This window comes from Vicugna pacos, chromosome 2 (genome assembly GCF_048564905.1).
Source record: "Vicugna pacos chromosome 2, VicPac4, whole genome shotgun sequence".
Taxonomy (NCBI): domain Eukaryota; kingdom Metazoa; phylum Chordata; class Mammalia; order Artiodactyla; family Camelidae; genus Vicugna; species Vicugna pacos.
In genome coordinates this window covers 111,604,449-111,623,377 of record NC_132988.1, presented here as the reverse complement: position 1 = coordinate 111,623,377, position 18,929 = coordinate 111,604,449, and the positions used below count along the sequence as shown (strand labels likewise).

Here is an 18,929-nt window from a genome sequence, read left to right as displayed (position 1 = left end):
GGGGCTGCAAAGCCATCCCCAGGTCACAGAGCATGTGTGTAGAGGAGTCACGATTTGATCTCGGATCCATCCCAACCCGTCTGTCTCATGGGCTGGCGTTGCTGGATGCATGGATCTTGCTGGGAAACAGGGAAAGACATTAGAGTAGAATCGGATGGCGGGGGCCCTGAGGGTTACTCTGAGGGGCTCCGATGGTTTTCTGCATGCCCTGGAAAGCTGTTGGCAATATAGGATGCAATGTTGAATCTACTGGACTGATTTTCGTTTGAACATGAGAGGCTGGTGGGGCATCTCAATGTGCGCTCCCCTGGAGATGCAGACAGTGGAAGGAACCAGGCCTGGAGAAGCAGATGTAGGAGGCAGCTCTACTGTGAGAGTTTTGAAGTTCTGAGAGTGTCTTTGTTTCCTGAGGGCAAGAATGAATGAATGAAGACAATCTTACCCTTGGGAAAAAACTGACCATCAAGGCCCGTGAGGCAGAGAGGAAGCCAGTAAAAGAAAGAAAGACATTAGGGATGCAGATGAAGGACAAGCATGTAAGAGGGCAGAAGAAGGGACAGGAGGAGCAGAGGGCGCAGGGAGGCGCTTGCAAGTCTAGTCCAGCTGACGGTTGTTGATGACGGTTCGGGTTGTTTTCCACCCTGAGACAAAGAAACCCAGGCTTTTAGGCATATTTCTGGAGCACAAGCAGTAATTTCTTAGATGATGCGATTTCTTTTCCTATGAGGAGATGTTATAAATTTTTACCTGTATTCATCCCAAACAAGCCAAAGGTTGCGTGATTGTAAGGAAAAGTGCAGCCGTGCTCATGGGTGGGGGCCCATGGTAGTAGGAACAGCCAGTCAGTTCACAGAAATGACTTTACGACTGTTTGCTACCCCGTTCTACTGAGGACACATGTCTTTTTCTTGAATTCCAGTTTATTCTCTTCCATTAGAGCCATGATTGGGGCAGAACCGTGATTCTAAAATATTGGAAAATAAAGGGAAACTACCTAAAGTCCCCTCAGCTCGACACAGACACTCTGCTGCTTTGGTAGGTGTGTGAGTCCTGGCACCTAGTCAGGTGGGCTACGTGACGGCTGGGAGGGCCTGGTCTCCCACACCTGGCCTCGTCTGTACCTTCTGATTGGTAATTATTTCACAGAGTCACGGTAGCTCTCATTGTCCATGGGCCATGAATATGCTAGCCCCAGTCAAGCTGGAAGTTTGGAAGGAAAAATATACTCCCTTGGCTCTCAGGGTATTTGTCTCTTCTTGTGCGCGGGACCTCGACCTGCGTGTCCATTATATTCCGGAGCCCCTAAGAGTCATTCTGTGCATTTGAGGCAAACGTCAGCTGCCTTGCTTTAGACTTGATCTCAGGGCCCTAAAGGAACATGGCACTCACAAGCATACTTCTTCATGTATATACCTCGACCCGGATGGGACGTCTAAAAAGTCGTCCTTTTATATCCCATGGAGCAAAGAGCAGAGAACAGGAAGAACACAGGAGCTGGACCGCAGCTGCCCAGCATAAATGCTGGCAGGCTCACTCGCTAGCAGCGCGACCTTGGACATGTAAGAGAAAGGAAATAGCTTTGCATGGTCTTGAAAAACAAGTAGGACTTGGGAAGAATACCTGAAGGTCCCCAGCGCAGGTCCACTACGTTTCATTCCTAGTGATGCGGAGTGTTCCGTGCTGTGGAATGTCTCGGTGTGGATTATAACAGTAAGGTTTCCATCAGAGGTAGAGTAAGTTTGTCCCTTCTTATGTGAATATCTACATATATGGCCGGGACGGCTAAGACTTGCCCAGAAGGAAGGCTCGGCATTTGGATTGTACTTGCTGGAAAAGGAGGAGTGACTTGGTTCTAGAAGGAGTGGATTAGGAATGAAGTTTTCCTTTACTGGAGGGGGTGGGTAATGAGGTTTATTTAGTTAGTCAGTTTTTTCTTTTAATTGGAGGTACTGGGGATTGAACCCAGGACCTCGTGCATGCTAAGCACACACTCTACCACGGAGCTATACCCTCCCCACTAGAAGGGGTGGGTTTGAAGGAGAGATGAGGACAAAGCGGTAGCAGCACCTGGTGGACTGGCTCTCAGGAGAAAGGAGACACCCAGAATGAAAACGAGAGCATCAAGCCAGTGTGAGCAGGAGGCTGAGCTCCCCACGTGGACAGCAGGTCCAGAGGCGCCCGAGGAGGACTGGCCTGCACCCTGGAGGGTGTGTGCTGGGCTTATTTATAATCAGACATTATAGATGCTTCTCATCATAGGCTGTTTGCCTTTTGTTTTTGTTTTTTTAATGGAAGTGCAGTCAGCTACAACGTGTCAGTCTCTGGTGTACAGCACGATGTCCCAGTCGTGCACATACACACAGACATTCGTTTTCATATTCTTTTTCATTAAAGATTATTACAAGATATCGAACATAGTTCCCTGTGCCATGCAGAAGAAACTTTTTAAATCTATTATATTTTTAATCTATTTTTATATGAAACTATTTAGAAATGATCCTCTGTGAACTGGATAATCTATTGATCTGTAGGAGGAAATAAGACATTTCATTTTAGGGTTTCTTGATGATGAAATTTTGTATTTGTCCAGTCTTGAGAGAGACAGAGCTGAGAAAGAAAATATTCAGCAAACTTGAACCTTCAAATACATTTGAAATTGGTAAACATTTCATGAGATGCATCAATGGTCAGAAGATAAGCCTTTTGAGGGTTAATGCTTGCTCTAGAACATCCCGAGTTTCTCGATTTAAATGGTGTATCTATCATTTTTCCCACTTATGTAGCCGGGCAGGGAGGTACAAAGGACTCAACTAGAAGAAGACTCCCGAGATTACTCAAGAGTCAAGTTCCATGACTCGGCACGAAAAATCAAGTCTAAACCCCCGGTGAGAAATCCTGTCTTTTTAAATTATGCTTGTTTTAAATTATGCATACTTTACATCAAATAGTTTGTTGATTTGTTTGTGGTTTTCAAAACTATCCAATGAGAGATGACTATGTCCATGAGTTGACCCCTACTGCCATGGAGTATGTAAGAAAAAAGTATGAGAAGTGATTCCCACTTTTGAAATCCTGGAATCTAGCTGGAGAGATGGGAATACTGCCTGACTCGGGGAAGGGAGATGCCTGGAGGGGCAGGAAATGTTCATGATAAGACTCCTTGCTCAGCTGTACAGTTGCACCAGCTTTTATTATGGGGAAAAGGGGGGCTACCAACTCAAGAAGAATCAAAACAAACCAAAATATTGTCTTTTTTTAAAAACTGTTAAACGTGTTGCTCATAATTAAACAAAAGTATCTAGTGCTGTCCTGTAAAATATTGAATCCACTTTTTGGCATTTTAATCATCTTTTTTGAAGTTTTTACTGATGTAAATAATATAGTTACATGTTTGCTGGAATGTAAATAACTGCTGATTTATTTAAAAATAAAAGTGACTCATTAAAGCTACTTAATGAAGGAGGCCTGTTGCACCTGTTAAAGTTGATTACCTTCAACCGGGGTAATGCACTTAGGAAGCCTGGGGTGTCCCAGACGTCATTAGCACCCAGCCAGCTGTCAGTGAGCCACGCGGAGCTTGTCCCAGCCCAGATCATTGAAATTCTATTGCTTGCTATACTTCTCGGCAGGTTCCGCCTGGCTTCCCTTCTGCCGAGGAAGCCTATAACTTCTTCACGTTCAACTTTGATCCCGAACCAGAGGAATCAGAGGAAAAACCAAAAGCAAAACATCGAGGTGGAACTAACCAAGAGGAGAAGGAAGGGGAGGAAGAAGAGCCACCTGTGCGAGAAGGAGCAAACAAAACGGTATTTAGTTCTCTGGTGGGAACCAGGACAGGAATGAAGATGATGGTGGTGGTGGTGGTGATGGTGGTGATGACATCCTAGCCAGGAAGAAAGCGGCTGAGGACAGACTCACCACCACTACATAGAACTGTTCATCCAAGTCTTAGCTGAAAGCAGTAGGACTACTAGGTTCACATGACTTTCTGAAGCCCTGATTTCATCCCATAATTTGGGCAGTGAGGGCCCTGATTAAATCCATCATCTTTCCTTTGTGGGAAAAATGAATGGAGAACAATGTGGCTTGCAGATTTTTCTGGCTGGATTCCACAAGGATTAGAATTCATTTCACATGCAAAATGTTTGCCTCTCCAAGGCAAATGCAACCTAGCTCTCTCTCTCCCCACCACCTTACAGGTGAGCATCTTTTTGTGCCCCGTATCACACCCCCGCTACAACTCACATTCCTTAATGGTGGGTGGGTGGTGTGTGTGAGATAAAAGAAAACAGGCCGTTGAAAAACGAGCAGAGGACTTGAATAGCCATCTCTCCAAGGGAGATATCAAATGGCCAATAAGGACATGAAAAGAGACTTAACATCACTAATCATTAGGGAAATGCAAATCCAAACCACAACGAGATACCACTTTACACAAATTAGAAAGACTATTATAAAACAGATAGGTAGATAGATAGATAGATAGATAGATAGATAGATAGATAGATAGAAGAAGGAAGGAAGGAAGGAAACAAAGAAGGAGGGAAAGAAGGAAGGACGGACAAGTGTTGGCAAGGATGTGGAGAAACCGGACCCTTGTACATTGCCGATGGTGATGCCAAGTGATGCAGCTGCTATGAAAAACAATCTAGTGGATCCTATAAAATTCAAACATAGAACTACCACACGATCTAGCAGTCCTACTTCCGGTGTATACCCCAAAATTTGAAAGCAACCACTCAGACAGATATTTGTACACTCATGTTGATAGAAGCATTACTGACAATAGCCAAAAGCAGAAGCAATCTACCTACCCACCAGCAGATGAATAGCTACATACAATGTAGTCTCTACATACCGCAGAATATTATTCAGCATTAAGAAGGAAGGACATTCTGACATACGCTGGACACAGATGAACCTTGAAGACGGTATGCTTAGTGAAATAAGCCAAGAGGGAGAAAAAAAGCCACGTCTCCCTGGAAGCTCCGTGCTCCTAAAACTGCCCTTTTAAGTCATGCCTACTTTGAAGCCGCTTCCCTGTAGCCAGTGGTCCAGGCTCTGGTCTGCCAGACGCTTTTGTAGTCTTTTCGTGCTCAAAGTGGATTTAGTCTTCCTGGTGGAGGGTTTGGGTCACCTGCGGGTCCCATCCCTAGCTTCCCTCTCCTGCCTTCTCTGCAGCTTTATGTCTTTACTCACTGCAAGGCAGAGGTGGGGGGCGAGCAAGAAGGATCACACACTGACACGAGGCGGTGTTTCTCCTCTCACGTTTTTGACATTTTCGGCATTCTCTGTCTTCAGATTAGGCAGAGAGCGTGGGTGCCACGTAGGTTTACCTCTCCCTGATCATTTTGCATATCTGGGGAGGAAATATTAGGAGGCGGGAAGCGAGGCTGCCTCCTTGGGCTTCAGTCCCTGGCGGTCTCCACGGGCTCTTACAAGGTGCTGCTCCTAAATAACGTCAAGTTTAAATTTTTAAAAGAAGAACGAGAAGGAGAAAGAATAGGAGGAGACAGGGAAGAAGGGAAACAAGAAAGGAGGAGGAGAAAGAAAAGGGAAAAAAATGTTTGGAAAATCCTCAAACTAAATGAACATACTTCAGCTGACATATGTGATGTCAGGCCCTGTGCTTGGAATTTTCGCATGCATCATTTAATTTCATTCTCACAAAACCCTAAGAGGTAAGGTCTATTAATACCCCTGTCTTACAAGGAATGAAACCAGGGATCGGAGGGGCGGGTTAGTCTCCCTGCAGCCTCCCAGGCAGCGCGCGGTGAAGCCACGATTCAAGCCCAGGCCAAACCCAGGCATCTGAGCAGCGTGTGTGGGCCCCACGCTCCGTGCCTTTGCCCTGGGGTCGCTGCCAGGAGGAACGTTAAAACGCTACACAACTTATGAACCCAGGCTCTTTAAGTGTCAAAGACTCAGCACTCTCATAGGAGGTCAGAATCCTTGAGGTTTCACTCGCTTTGCTTAGCACATGTCTTCTGACTGCAGCCCATTCCGATTTTGACATTCTCGAAATATGCAGAACAGGGAAAAATAAAGCTTATTAAATATGAAAGACCATACAGTTTTATGCTTTCATTCAGAGAAACATTAAAGGAAAAGGTAGCTTTATTGTAGGATATGTCATCTGATGCGTTTAATATCTTTGATTGTTTTTCTAAGTAAATTAATTATCTTTGCCTGATTGTTTCTTGTTATTTTTGATGCCATGCAGGGTGAGGAGGAGCTCCTTGAAGGCAAGGATGCTGAGGATCTCCTGCTGGGCTTAGATCACGCAGATGCAGATTTTGTGGCAGTCAGACCAGCAGATTATGAAGGTGTCCGCGTTCGGCTGCAGATGGAAAAAGAGCTCCTGTTCACACCCAGTAGGCTGACAGGTGCGTGCTCTTTTTATCTTCCTGCTCAGCGCAGGCATCTTCGTTTTCCTCCAGGTGAAATCTGCTGGTGTACAAGGATGCCCGATTTCCACAGCCAGTCCCAACTTCTAACCTGATTTAATAATCTGGAAGAAATATGTTCAGACAAAACAATGCAGAAGGTGGGAAAATATCCATTCAACAACACTTGTTGGTGGGAGAGCAGAGGAAATGCCAGGATGCTGTGGGAGCCCCTTCACCAAATCCGTGACCATTTCTGGGCACTGAGAGCATGTGAGACTCTCAGATTTGGGCCATGAAAAGGGAAGACTCTGTTTCAGCCTCTAGTCACACTCGGCACTTCTAGACCATTTCTGTGACCAGATGGGAGGGTTCCTTCCTACGCTGACCAGTTCTCCAGCGCCAGCACTACAATTCAGTTCCGACACTATCTGGGGTTAGCACAGAACCCACAGAGAAAGGGCTCAGTCCCACAAGACTGCCCCTCCTTCACGTGTCCACCTCAGGGTGTGGGTCCCCAGGTTACTCACACTTCCGTTTGACTCTGCTACAAATCAGGGGTTCCCGTGACTTCCTCTTCACGTTCAATAAGTTGCTACAACAGAACATAAAACTGGTTATAGTTACTGGTTTATTCTTTATACAATACAGAATATGATAGAGGATACAGAGGAAGAAAGGTGTTGGGCAAGGTGTGTGGGAGGGACGTGGAGCTTCCATGCCCCCTCCAGGCACACAGCCCTCCCGGCACGTCCACGCGTTCACCGGCCAGGAAGCTCTCTGAACCCCTTCAGTTAGGATTATTATGGAGGTTTCATTATCTAGGCAGGATGGAGTAAATCGTTGCCTTTGGTGATCAATTTAATCTCCAGTCCCTCTCCTGCCCCGGGGTGAAGGTGGAGAGATGGGGATGCTGGGGGCCCAGCCGTCTGCTCTCATGCTTGGATCCCTGGCCACCGGCACCCATCCTGAGGCTACGCCGAGACTCCCCGGGTTGGAGATGCTGTGCGCCCGGAGGCAGGTTGGCAGAGGCTCCTCCCCCTTGGGGCCATGGCCAGGGTACCAGAGCCGGGACCATTTGATTAGCTCCTAGGTATAGCTCCTTGCTGCTGCTGCTGCTTTTTTTTTTTTTTAATCTTTTTTTTTTAAATGGAGGTACTGGGGATTGAACCCCAGAGGGACTGGACCTCATGCCTGTTAGGCATATACTTACCCATCTCCTTACTTCCTCTCTCTCCTGAGTCTCCCTTTGCTCCTTTCCCCCCTGGAATTGTCTTTCCTCCTGAGCATGCCTGAGGGATCCCCCAGTTCCAACACTTCACACCCAACACGGCAGGGTAGCCCAGGTCCTGCAGGAGAGCCTGGGAAGGGGGCCTGTGCTTACCTGACTTGGAGGTTGGATCTCTTTTCATTTGTCATGTTCTGAGTTCCATTTAAATTATCTAGGTTCTGATTACAGGCTGAGCTACAGGCAGACTATTAATTCATTTTGAACCATCTGTGTCCAAAGTATCAGAATCTGTTGGCCATCCCAGGTTTCTTTTAAAACAGGCGGCTGGCCAAAGTGCCCACCAGCTGTAACTTTTCATGATAACAATAGTAATAATAATAGTGACCGTGTTCGGTGCACTCACTCCTCCAGGCACTTTTCTAGGTGCTTGATATCAACTAACGTGGCCCCAACCAGGGCTGAGGAGGTGATCTTTTCAGGCCCATTTTACAGATGAAAGAGCAGAAGCACAGAGAAGTCAGAGCTCTGGCCCGAGACCACGCAGCTAGTAAGGGAGGCAGGTTTGTGAGGTCGGCGGCCCGCCCCAGGGGCCACCCGCCTGCACCTGCGTCCTGATGCTTCCCGGGGGAGAAGCACTGCAGCTGCCCGGCCAGGGTGGAGCTTCGTCCCCTGTGGATTTGCTCAGAGGACTCGCTGTTAGGCCTCCCAGAGCGCACCCGGGTCGGGGATGGGGGTTAGCCCCCAGGGGCTGGCTCAGACAGGGCCAGAAGCTGGGAGTTGGCAGTGCCGTGGAAGAGGCTTAGGGGATCCTGGTTGCACTGCGCCTGCTCGGAGCCGGGAATCAGAGCAGATCCGGCCTCCACTCTGCTCTGATCCGCAGGGAGCGCCCTGTGAGGAGGCGGCCGTGGGGCTAAGCACACAGACCCAGCTCTTCCTTCACAAGGTCAGACCTTGAACATGTTCATCTATCCTCAGGTGCCTCACCTGAAGACAGGGGGAGATGAAACCGTCCTGTAAGATGACTCAAGGCTTTTTTTTTTTTTTTGAGCATTGAGGGGATAACATGACTGAAGTGCCTGTGTTGTGACTAGCACATAGCAGGGGATCAAAACTAATAGCTTCTAGATGGGGAGAGCATAGCTCAGTGGTAGAGTGTGTGCTGAAGCATGTCCGAGGTCCTGGGTTCAAGCCCCAGTCCCTCCATTAAATAAATAAACCTAATTACCTCCCCCTCCAAAAACAAACAAAAACCAAAATGGTAAAAAAAATTTTTTTAATTAAGAAAATAAAGGTTACACTCCATCTGTAATAATAATAATAACTACTTCTAGTGCCTTCGCTGTTGTTCTTGTTACTGCTTAGAGAGTGGTCACCAGAGCAGGTGAATTCACCCCAGACTCACAGGAACATCAAGATTTCTGCTTACATGTATTTTCACCCTCATCCTTTCCTGGTTTAATTCTGTACGTGCAGCGCTGCATGCATTTCCTGGCCGAGTGCCCAGGAATGTTTTGACGACAAGTTCTGAAGACCACTGGGTTGGTGGTGGTCTGGCGTCTAGACATGTGAACGGAGGGGTGGGGGACAGGAAAAAGAGTAAAGCTGTTGTTTGCGCCTCATTTTCTGCGGACCTAGAGATAGGTTTTTCTAGGAATCCTGGGAACAATGTTAGTTGTGCTTTGCAGACGGGTTTGGGGTGCAGTGTGCCCAAGTGGCCACACACTGGAAAATGAGCAGATTCGGGGTTTGGTGTGGTTTCGAGTGAGAGCGTTATAAAACTGGATTAAGTCTCTCAACTGTCATGGTTAATTCCCAAATGACAGCCTGACCCTCAGGTCAGCATCTGCTGGCTCCTCCCGTAGCCCACTGTGCCAAAGAGCGGCCCAGACGTGCTTTGAGAATTGGGAATCTGCTCCATCACTCCCGGTGCAGGGCCTTTAGTGATCCCAGCCTCTGGACCAGAACCCAAGCTCCTCCAAGACCTGCCAGCCTCTGCCTCCCAACGCCACACCACTGCACTCCCGCGTTTCTCCATTTCCCACTCCGTTGCGCACGCTCTTCTCTTGGGCAGACACACTCACTTGTCCCGTCACCTTCCCTCTCCACCTTCAGCTGTCTGCAAACGTAAGGGCCTTTCTCCACTGCTGTGGCTCCAGTCTGTCGCCCGCCCGCCCTGAGTTACTCTCACCGCTGTGTTCTCTTCACCTCAACTATCGCTCTCTGTCTCTGACATTTTGTCCAGTCCTTCGTCTACGGCTGCTGCCTGTCACTCCCACTGAGTCCACAGAGCGCCCGGCACAGGGAGGCTCTCCGCAAAGATCTGTCCACGAACCAATCAAAGAATATGTGAGGTCACGGTCGCATTGCCTCACATAAAGCTTTTTAATTTACACAGCACTTTGTCATGCATTACCTCGTTTAATTCTCCCAAGAACCCAGTGAAATAGATATTATCACCCTTTTCTCATCTCCTGGTCCAAATGCATTCCACTAAAGAGCAGAGTCGCTCCTTCGATTTGAGAATCCCCTCCTCCCAGTGTATGAGCCCCGCGGGTGGGTTAGGCGTTAAGTTCTTTCGTGATCCCACAACAGGATTCTGTGGGTAAACACATGCATCTCTTCCTTGGTTCTGCTTCTAGAAATCAGCTTGAAGCATCTGAAGCTTCCAGGAGCATAACTAAAATCTCCAGGGGTGGTTTTAATTCACCAGATTGCGGTCTGAAATGCTTAGGTGGGCACTAACGTGGCTTGCATTTATTGGTGAACCGTCTAGTGCCTACATATAAAAAGCTTCCTGAGAACGTGCAGCCCAGATACCTGGAGGACGAGGGCCTTTACATCGGGGCGAGGCCGGAGGTGCCGCGAACCAACCAGAACATCATGGAGAACAGGCTGCTGACTCAGGAGCCGGTGAGCACTCAGCCCCTGCTCCCAGTGCGGCCCGTGAGGGACTCGCAGAGGCTTTTCCCTGAGGGACCATCACTGCAACCTGGTACTCCTTTCCTCCTGAGGGTGTCTACAGAGTGGGTCCATTTTTTTTTTTTTGTCCTCAGTACGTTTAGTAATCCTCAAGCAACACAACCCTCTCCGCTGCTCCAGTCCCATCTTCTGGAAGCTAGATTCAGGCTCCTCCTGCTAAATCAGATATTGGCAGCCTTTTCCCAACTCACAGAAAATTCTTAATTGTCCAAAGGTGGAATGTTCTCAATTGTTTTTCTCCGTGGTTCTCTTTCTTAAATTTTTGATGAATAAATAATCCATTTTTCTTAAGCACTCATTTAAGCTTTTTCTTAAACTTCTTTTGGTGGGGAGGGGGTTGAAGACTATACCTTAAGTTAATTGTGAGAAGCATTAGTGAAGACTCAACTTCTTTTTTTTTTTTCTAGTGAAGTTCAGTCAGTTACAATGTGCCAATTTCTGGTGTGCAGCACAATGTCCCAGTCGTGCATATACATACGTATATTCATTTTCATATTTTTCCATTAAAAGTTATTATGAGATATTGAACATAGTTCCCCGTGTTATACAAAAGAAACTTTTTAAAATCTATTTTTATATATTGTGGCTAATATTTGTAAATCTCAAGCTCCCAAACTTACCTCTTCCCACCCCCTTTCCCCAGTAACCATGACTGTTTACGACAGCTGCAAGTCTGTTTCTATTTTATAGCTGAATTCATACAGCCTGTTTTCTCTTTTTTCAAATTCCACACATGAATGCTCTCACATGGTATTTTTCTTTCTCTTTCTGGCTTACTTCACTTGTAATGATGTTCTCCAGGTCCATCCATGTTGCTGCAAATGGCATTATTTTATTCTTTTTTATGGCTGAGTAGTTTTCTATTGTATAAATACACCACAGCTTCTTTATCCAGTCATCTGTCAATGGACATTTAGGTTACTTCCATGGAAGACTCAGTTTCTGATGGAAATAGAGACTTTAAAAGCAGGGGTAGGGAGGAGGTGTGTGAAATGAGTATGTTGACAGAGAATGGCCCTGCAAGTGCTGTTTATTTTGTAAACCATATTCTGTCGGTCTGTGTGCTCCACAGGGGAGGAGATGGTTCGGAGATGATGGCAGGATCCTGGCGCTGCCGAACCCCATCAGGCCATTTCCTTCAAGACCCCCAGTGTTGACACAGGAGCAAGACATTAAGGCAGAACTTGAAACACTGTATACAAAGGTAACCCCCACCTTCCCCATTTTTAATACAGAAATTTGCTTGAAAGTACTTTGCTTTTTGAATAGCTTGGAGTGGTGAATTTGCAGCATTCTAGAACAACTTGTTTTAAATAATTCACTATCTTACACATAGAGAACAAACAGCAGGCATATTACATGTAAGTGTGTCTCCTGCCCTCACCTAATCCCGTCTTTGACAAGGAATGAGTTTCTCTGGGAGAAATGGCTAAGTCAGCATCTTTTTTCACATTCCCGGGTGAGCAGCCCTTATTTTTCCTCTTCTCTCTCGGTCGTCTCATATACTGCAGGATGAGTATATTCCCACTCACTGTCTCTTTATTATATAACGGGAGATTTTCTGTCCTCGCAAATCCTTTTTATGGTGATTTCCCCAGCTCGGGTACCACGCTGCCTGATTTAAGTCCCGGCTCGGCCACTCACTGGGTGAACTTGCCCTCCACCCCTCTGTGCCGCAATTTCTTTCTTTCTTTCTTTTTTTTAATTGAAGTATAGTCAGTTTTCAATGTTATGTCCATTTCTGGTGTACAGCATAATGTTTCAGTCATACATATATGTACATATATTCCTTTTCATATTCTTTTTCATTATAGGTTACTAAAAGGTATTGAATAGAGTTCCCTGTGCTGTACAGTAGAAGCATGTTGTTTATCTATTTTATATATAGTAGTTAGTATCTGCAAGTCTTGAACTCCCAATTTATCCCTCCCCACTCCCTTTCCCCCGGTAACCATAAGTTTGTTGCAATTTCTTCATCTGTAAAATGAACATCATACTAGCATCTGCCTCCTAGGATTGTTGTGCAGACTGGTTGAGATAACACATAAAATGGCTTCGAACAGAGCTCAGTGAGTGCTGGCTGGTGTCGAATAGACAGTCACCTGCCTTCATGATGGATCGCCTTGCTCTTGCTTTCCTGAAGTGTCAAGCAAGGATCACCCCCTTCAGAAACCTGTGTAATCATGGATTTGTAACATTCCAACACTGCTCAAGTAAGACAGGATGAGGGAATGTAATGATTCTATAAAGCTGCAAGTGGGGTGATGAACAGAGAAGACAGTGGTGCAAGTCAGAGAGTCTGAGCAGAATCAGGAAGGCCTACCAGGTGGTGGCTTCAGGCCTCTCCCTTTACATCTCTGGACCTGTTTCCTTCATTGAAAAATCCTCCTCCTCATCATCTCTACCTCATACCATTGTGAGTATTGAGATGATGTGATTTAATTGTGCATTTCTATAAAATATTATTGCAAACAAATATTGATGAATGGCTACCTTGTGCAGAAGTGTGACCCTGGGAGTAGATTTACAGAACAAGCATAACCCTAAGTCCCAGTTCGTGGGGGATTTGTCATCTATTGGCTTATATGACAAAGATACATGATATAATTAGTGATCGAGACAGTATCAACTTATGCATATATTGAATAATCCATCAGTTTATCTCTTCACCCATCCATCCATTTCAGCATAAAACACTGATATAATGAAGCACTAAATTATGGGTTAAAATTAGAAAATAGCAGATAATTACTGTGGAAAGTAGGATCTTGAAGGAGCCAATTAATCTTATGTCTCCTTCGGAAGTTCTGAGCTGACTGGGAAGTGCACAGGAACCAGAGACGGAGGCAGATTTCAGCTGCCCTAAGGGTGAACCTGGACACGGGAATGCCACTGGGACCCAAGACCATTTGGGCTTCCTGCTCCCTCTGCGGTGAACTATGTCCCCCCGCAAGCCCAAGTTCACTGGGTAAGCCACCAGTTACTTTGCCCAGCAAAGAACCTGGACCAAGGGCTCTCGGGCTCCAGCCAACTCTCCAGTCACATTCCTCCTGTTCTTCTGGGGACGGAGGCAGTGGGGTAGGAGAGTGGGGAGAGCACAGGAGGTTTCCTCCCAGTACTTCTGAGAAGGGAGAGCTTCCTATCTTGTGGGCAGAAATAGGAAAGTAGAGGAAGAGGATAGTTCCACTAAGAGGAGCTGGTTACCCTGCATGAAAGAGCAGAAGAAGTTAGTGAAGGGAGAAACCTAACGGGGCTGATGCCTCCCAGGGTCATTTTACAGAGTTTTAGGCTTTGAACACAGCAGAGCACGGAGAACCCGCGTGGGTGCCTAGAAGGGAAGCAAAGGGCTTAATCAGAGGGCCGTGATGCTATGCTGACCTCTTTGTTTCTTCAGAACAGGTTGCCTATTCATTGCACTGTTGATTTGTATACCTCAGTCTTTTTTTTTAATGTGGTCATAGACCCCTCTGGTGATTCAAAACACATTGCATTTCTTTCAAAATTAGTATTTTTACAATTTTCTTTATTTACTGACTTTTACCTTTTCTTACATTTATTCATGTCTATCTGATGCCAAAGCCCATTTTTCCCCACTGGTCCATGTCATAGGCTTGCCTTTAAGAAACAAGAAACAGTGTTAACTTCATACGGCCTGTTTTCAATCTAATGTCCAAACATATCTTACATCTGGGAGTTTGGAGATGATGCAGGAGCAGAGAAATTGATAAACAGGCAGAGATGGCTTTACTCATAGATTGTTCATCCATCTTCTCTCTCCCTCCTCCAAGACCCTGAGAGTAACCAGGGACAAATACTGTTTTGTTCCTCTTCTAACCCTAGTGTTTAGCAGGAAGCCTGGCACATAGTAACACTTCAACAAAAGTGTGAATTGAGTATCATTTAAATGATTCAGCTGAGCTGAATGAATCTAGAAGAAATTCCTTATTTTCTACTCCTTTCCTTAACTTGGCTGTCTCTCCTGTAAAATTGTAGCTGACCTAGCACCTGGCTGAATCCTGGCAAGTAATGGAAAACCTAGTCAGCGTGCTCCACCAGGTACTGGAAATTCCTGGAGCCGTTAATGGAGCCTTGATGAATCATACTCAGAGTTCCCAGATCCGATAATTAATCAGATTAATCCCAGCAGGATTAACCAAACTCATCCCTGATTGGAGTCAAACTTGGTTGTTCTTTGATTCAAAACGCTAGACTGCCGATTCAGATGCCAGATTGCATGCCCTCGCATTAGATAAATTAGGAGGTTTATTTAGAAAGAAGTTGACAAATACCAACTTCTTCATTGAACATTTTCCTTAATTGCAGAGGGAAAAAAGTAGTTTTTAAAAGTGAAACATTCTGCTGCTCCTAAATTGAGAGTCTTTTTTAGAGCCCATTAAAGATAGAGAAACGCAAAAAGAAATTAGATAACATGCGAAGAACAAAGGTAAACTTTCAATGAGAAAGATTGCAGTTTAGTACCTCTTAAGAAGTAACTAACCCAAAACTAAAAAATAAAACTGCCAAATAGGACATTGCAGGCAAAGCATAAACAATATTATGCAGTTTGCCTTAGCGTGTTAGCAAAGGAGGTTTAGGGTTAACACCTCTGACAGTTTTGGTTTTCAGTTTTCAGCTGAAGACTGAGGGATCAAATCAGTTTCAAAATTAAAACAACACACCCTATAAATACTGTTTATTCTTGGAGAAATTGTTGCTACTGTCGTCATGACAGTTTTCAGTGTGCGAGAAAAGAGAGCGGATACAACAGAACGAAAGACAAGGAACGAGGGGTCTCTCTCCCTAAAAGGAAGGGAGTTGGGGTCTTTTGAGCAGCCTAACCCAGTGATCACCAGGAGTCCTGGGGGCTTTTTACACTTGGTTGAGCTGAGCTCAGGACAGAGACAACCCGCAATCCGTTACACGTGGGCTCATGCAGGTTTGGGGAAGGAGACGCGAAGTGCAGCTGGCCCAGGTAACCCTACGTGTAAATGGAGCCACGCTACCGACGCTACGTGCTCATACCGACAAGAGTACAGGCTGGAACCTGAGGGCCACACCCTCAGTGACCTCAGAACTCTGGAACCCAAGTAAGAGAAAAGGCCAAAGCCAGAGCCAGCAGGGGCCAAGCAATTAGAGTGGAATTTTCCATTAAGTCTGTACATTGAGGTTTAGTTGTACCTGTCTTTGTGAGGTGGGAATTTTTTAATTTGTCCAGGTGGTCAGGGTGATCATCAGACACACAGTCAACAGATGCAGATTGAAAACTTCCAATACGAATGCAGTTATAACTGAATACTCTTACCTGAATGAAAGAGAAAAGAGATGGGCGGTCTGAAGTGTGAGGATGTTAGTGTCAGAACTAGAGCTTTCATAAATTAGGAAATGCCGGTGGAATATGATCCCTGTAGATATGGTCTTGCCTCCCTGTAAATCCAAATGAGAGTCAAGTCAGCACATTTCAGAAGGTGTATCAGTCCATTCCTATTCGAGCCTGCCATATCTGTAAACACATCCCAGTTGCAGAAGAACGTTTTAAAAATATACAAAAATCTCTAGATCTTCTCATCAAAGACAGGCGGAAGTGTTGTTTTATGGGAGAAAGCTTGTTATTTTATGGAAGTGTAGGATACCCTGGACTGCAGTCCTGTAGGAAATCACAGAACAGCACAACACAACAACACATTTACTGGTAAACAAAGACTCACGTGTATGTGCTTTACTGCAAATGCAAATATAGGTGCCATTTCAATGACTAGTAGTAACTGAAAAGCAGATCACACCATATATCAAAGGTGAATGTATTTCCATACATATACATACACACTCACACACACAGTCTGGACCTCCCTTTTCCGTCCCCAGGCTGATCGAGGATTCTAACTCTTATACCCCTCTTCCGGGTTCCCACCCCTCCCTCTGCACATCTCAGGCTTTGTCCTTCCTGCCCCACATTATAAAGATTAGATCACAGGTCCCCCCTCTAAATCGGTTGCTGCTTAGAAACAAGACCCATCACACTGTAGACAACCAACAACTCGTCTCTGTGGCGTGAATGAGATGACACATGTGAAGTGCTTCACGTGATGCCTAGCAACCCGCAAGGTGCCCGCGGGAACCTCTTCCTCCACCTCCCATTTCTATGATAGAGAGACAGAGGCACGGACATGTGCAGTGACTGGCCCAAGGCTCCAGAGCAAGTTAGAGGCTGAGCCAGAGCCAGAATCCCAGCCTCCCGGCCCCAGTGCAGCATTTTCACATGGCACCGTGAAGAAGATTAAATGGTGAGATCACTTAACACGTTACCCACAGTTTGTGAAGGGTAGAAGTTTCACCTCTGACCAGAGTAGCTGCAACTTCCATTTAACCTTGTAACGTGTAAGTAATACATTTGGGCTACACAATCTTACACTGTCATCTTCCAGATAACATGAAATAGCTTCCCAAACTCCTCTCTCAAACAGGGAGGATCACATCCTCTCGGTGTCTGTGATGAGGAGAGAACATAGAGACAAAGGAAAAAGAAACACCTTGGAGCTCCCCAGCCTCAAAAACTAGACTCCTCCAGGAACAGCAGAGATCAACATAGAATATCTTGATGACTTTAAGGAAGAAAAATGGAGATTTATCTGACACGCTGTACACCAAGCAATCCAGGAAAGTCCCGGTGGAAATTTCCACTCCTGTTTTCTGCACAATCAGCCGCTCCATGTCCCTCTCCCTGTTGCTCTGCAGGCGGGTTTTCCTCTTCCCCAGGAAAACTCGGTGTCAGCAGGAAGCTCGGTGCAGTAAGTTAGTCCCTGGCTGTTGTCTACACACTAAAAACTTCTCCACATAGAGAATATATCTATGATCCAAATAATGATCAGTTTGGACTAGAATCTATGCTTCTCTCATTAAAAGAATTTCAAGGTCATCAGCTACAAAACCCAAGATTTCCAAGAAATGGGACAGTCACTTGAGAAAGATGAGGACTGTCACTCAGTAGAGATAAACTCCAAAACACCTAGGAAAGCAAGACTGAAATGGTTTCTTTTCTCACTCCTTGCCTTCTGTTTCACTTTTCAAGTGTTTGGAAAAGAGCAGCCCCCGAAAATGGCAGGGAACAGGGAAGGGAGCATCGTTCTCCCGGCTTGATCAGGGCAGGAGGTATTGTGCATCTGACTTTTCCCACTGCACATTAGCTCAGTGTCTCTTAAGGGTTTAACTCTGTCACCCCCCACCCCTCCCCTACTCTGCTCTCCTCGGCAGGCAGTGAAATACATCCACAGAAGTCAGCATATGATTGGATCTGGAGACCCTCCTGGAAATTTCCAATTGGACATTGATATTTCAGGGCTCATCTTCACACATCATCCCTGTTTCAGCCGAGAGCATGTTTTGGCAGCCAAGCTGGCCCAGTTATACGACCAGTACCTTGCAAGACGCCAGAGAAACAAGGCAAAATTTCTTACTGATAAGGTACCTGTGAGCTCTTCCGTGCCGGTTGTGATGGGGTTGGTTCATCTGAGGAGCCCAAACAACAAAAATAGCTTCCAGCAGCAAATGCTCAGCGAACGCCTCTTTCACACTTCCTCTGCCTAGAATGTGCTATGTTGTCCTCCCTAGAGGCAGAAGAAAGGATATGACAGTGTTTAATGTGTGCAAATTCAGTGGCATACACTTGGCTTAAAGAAAGATTTGTGCAAACAGACAAGTGATCTCACCCACCAGGAGTGGGTGTTGGGTGGAAGATACGGGGCTGTGTCTTGCTTAACGTGATCTCAGGTGCTGAGACCGCTCATGGCTTGAGAACCTCTCTGCCCTTAAAGATACTCTCATTATGTGTAATTTCCCCTAACGTGGTACCTAGACACAAGTCAGTTGTTTCAGCTGATGCTCAAAGAAATGGCTGTCCATCTTGGATTTACTTCTAACGTGATACGACCCCGTGGGAGTTCCATGGGTAGTTTTGACTGTAGGCAATTTTAGTCTTATGCTCTGACTTTAAAACCTCACTGCCCGAACAAGAGATAACTCCACAGTACCTCCTCTTACGAGTCTATAATTTTATGCTTCCTTTATATTACAGGAATATCACTGTATGTCCAGGTCCCAGAAAGGCCCCCTCTCTACCTTGAAAGAAAACTTATTTCTGAGGCTAGAGTAAAAGTAGCATTTATCGCGAGCAGCTGAATCTAGGCCACAGAACAAGGATGGACACACATTGTTCCTTATTATTCCTGCTTTTTTTAAAGAATAGAAGCAAAAGCTCCCTATCGAAGTTCACTTTGGTGAAAGCGTGGAGACAGCTGGATGCTTGAACATCCATCTAGTTTCCTGGCAGCATTGGTCCT

The 18,929-nt window shown here is 45.8% G+C and overlaps 1 protein-coding gene and 1 long non-coding RNA gene across 7 annotated transcripts in view; one reads left to right on the top strand and one right to left on the bottom strand.

Moving 5' to 3' along the window:
* CC2D2A (coiled-coil and C2 domain containing 2A) overlaps positions 1–18,929 on the top strand; it is a 113,253-nt gene that overhangs the window by 26,976 nt on the left and 67,348 nt on the right. For all 4 annotated transcript variants that reach the window (XM_006208095.4, XM_072946086.1, XM_072946090.1 and 1 more), the window contains 6 exons: positions 2,784–2,885; positions 3,630–3,806; positions 6,224–6,386; positions 10,391–10,527; positions 11,669–11,800; positions 17,845–18,054. In XM_006208095.4, coding sequence (XP_006208157.2) covers positions 2,784–2,885; positions 3,630–3,806; positions 6,224–6,386; positions 10,391–10,527; positions 11,669–11,800; positions 17,845–18,054 — 921 coding nt within the window. The remainder of the gene's footprint in view (positions 1–2,783; positions 2,886–3,629; positions 3,807–6,223; positions 6,387–10,390; positions 10,528–11,668; positions 11,801–17,844; positions 18,055–18,929) is intronic.
* The window catches only part of LOC140688037 (uncharacterized), a 51,566-nt gene continuing 38,738 nt past the window's right edge, over positions 6,102–18,929 (bottom strand). For 2 of the 3 annotated variants that reach the window (XR_012062715.1, XR_012062706.1), the window contains 5 exons: positions 18,059–18,197; positions 15,899–16,020; positions 9,044–9,174; positions 6,917–6,981; positions 6,102–6,511 (listed from right to left, as the gene is read on the bottom strand). This is a non-coding gene — a long non-coding RNA (uncharacterized lncRNA). Of the gene's footprint in view, positions 6,512–6,916; positions 6,982–9,043; positions 9,175–15,898; positions 16,021–17,003; positions 17,081–18,058; positions 18,198–18,929 lie in introns of all 3 variants that reach the window. The other variant, XR_012062707.1, reaches the window with a different exon arrangement.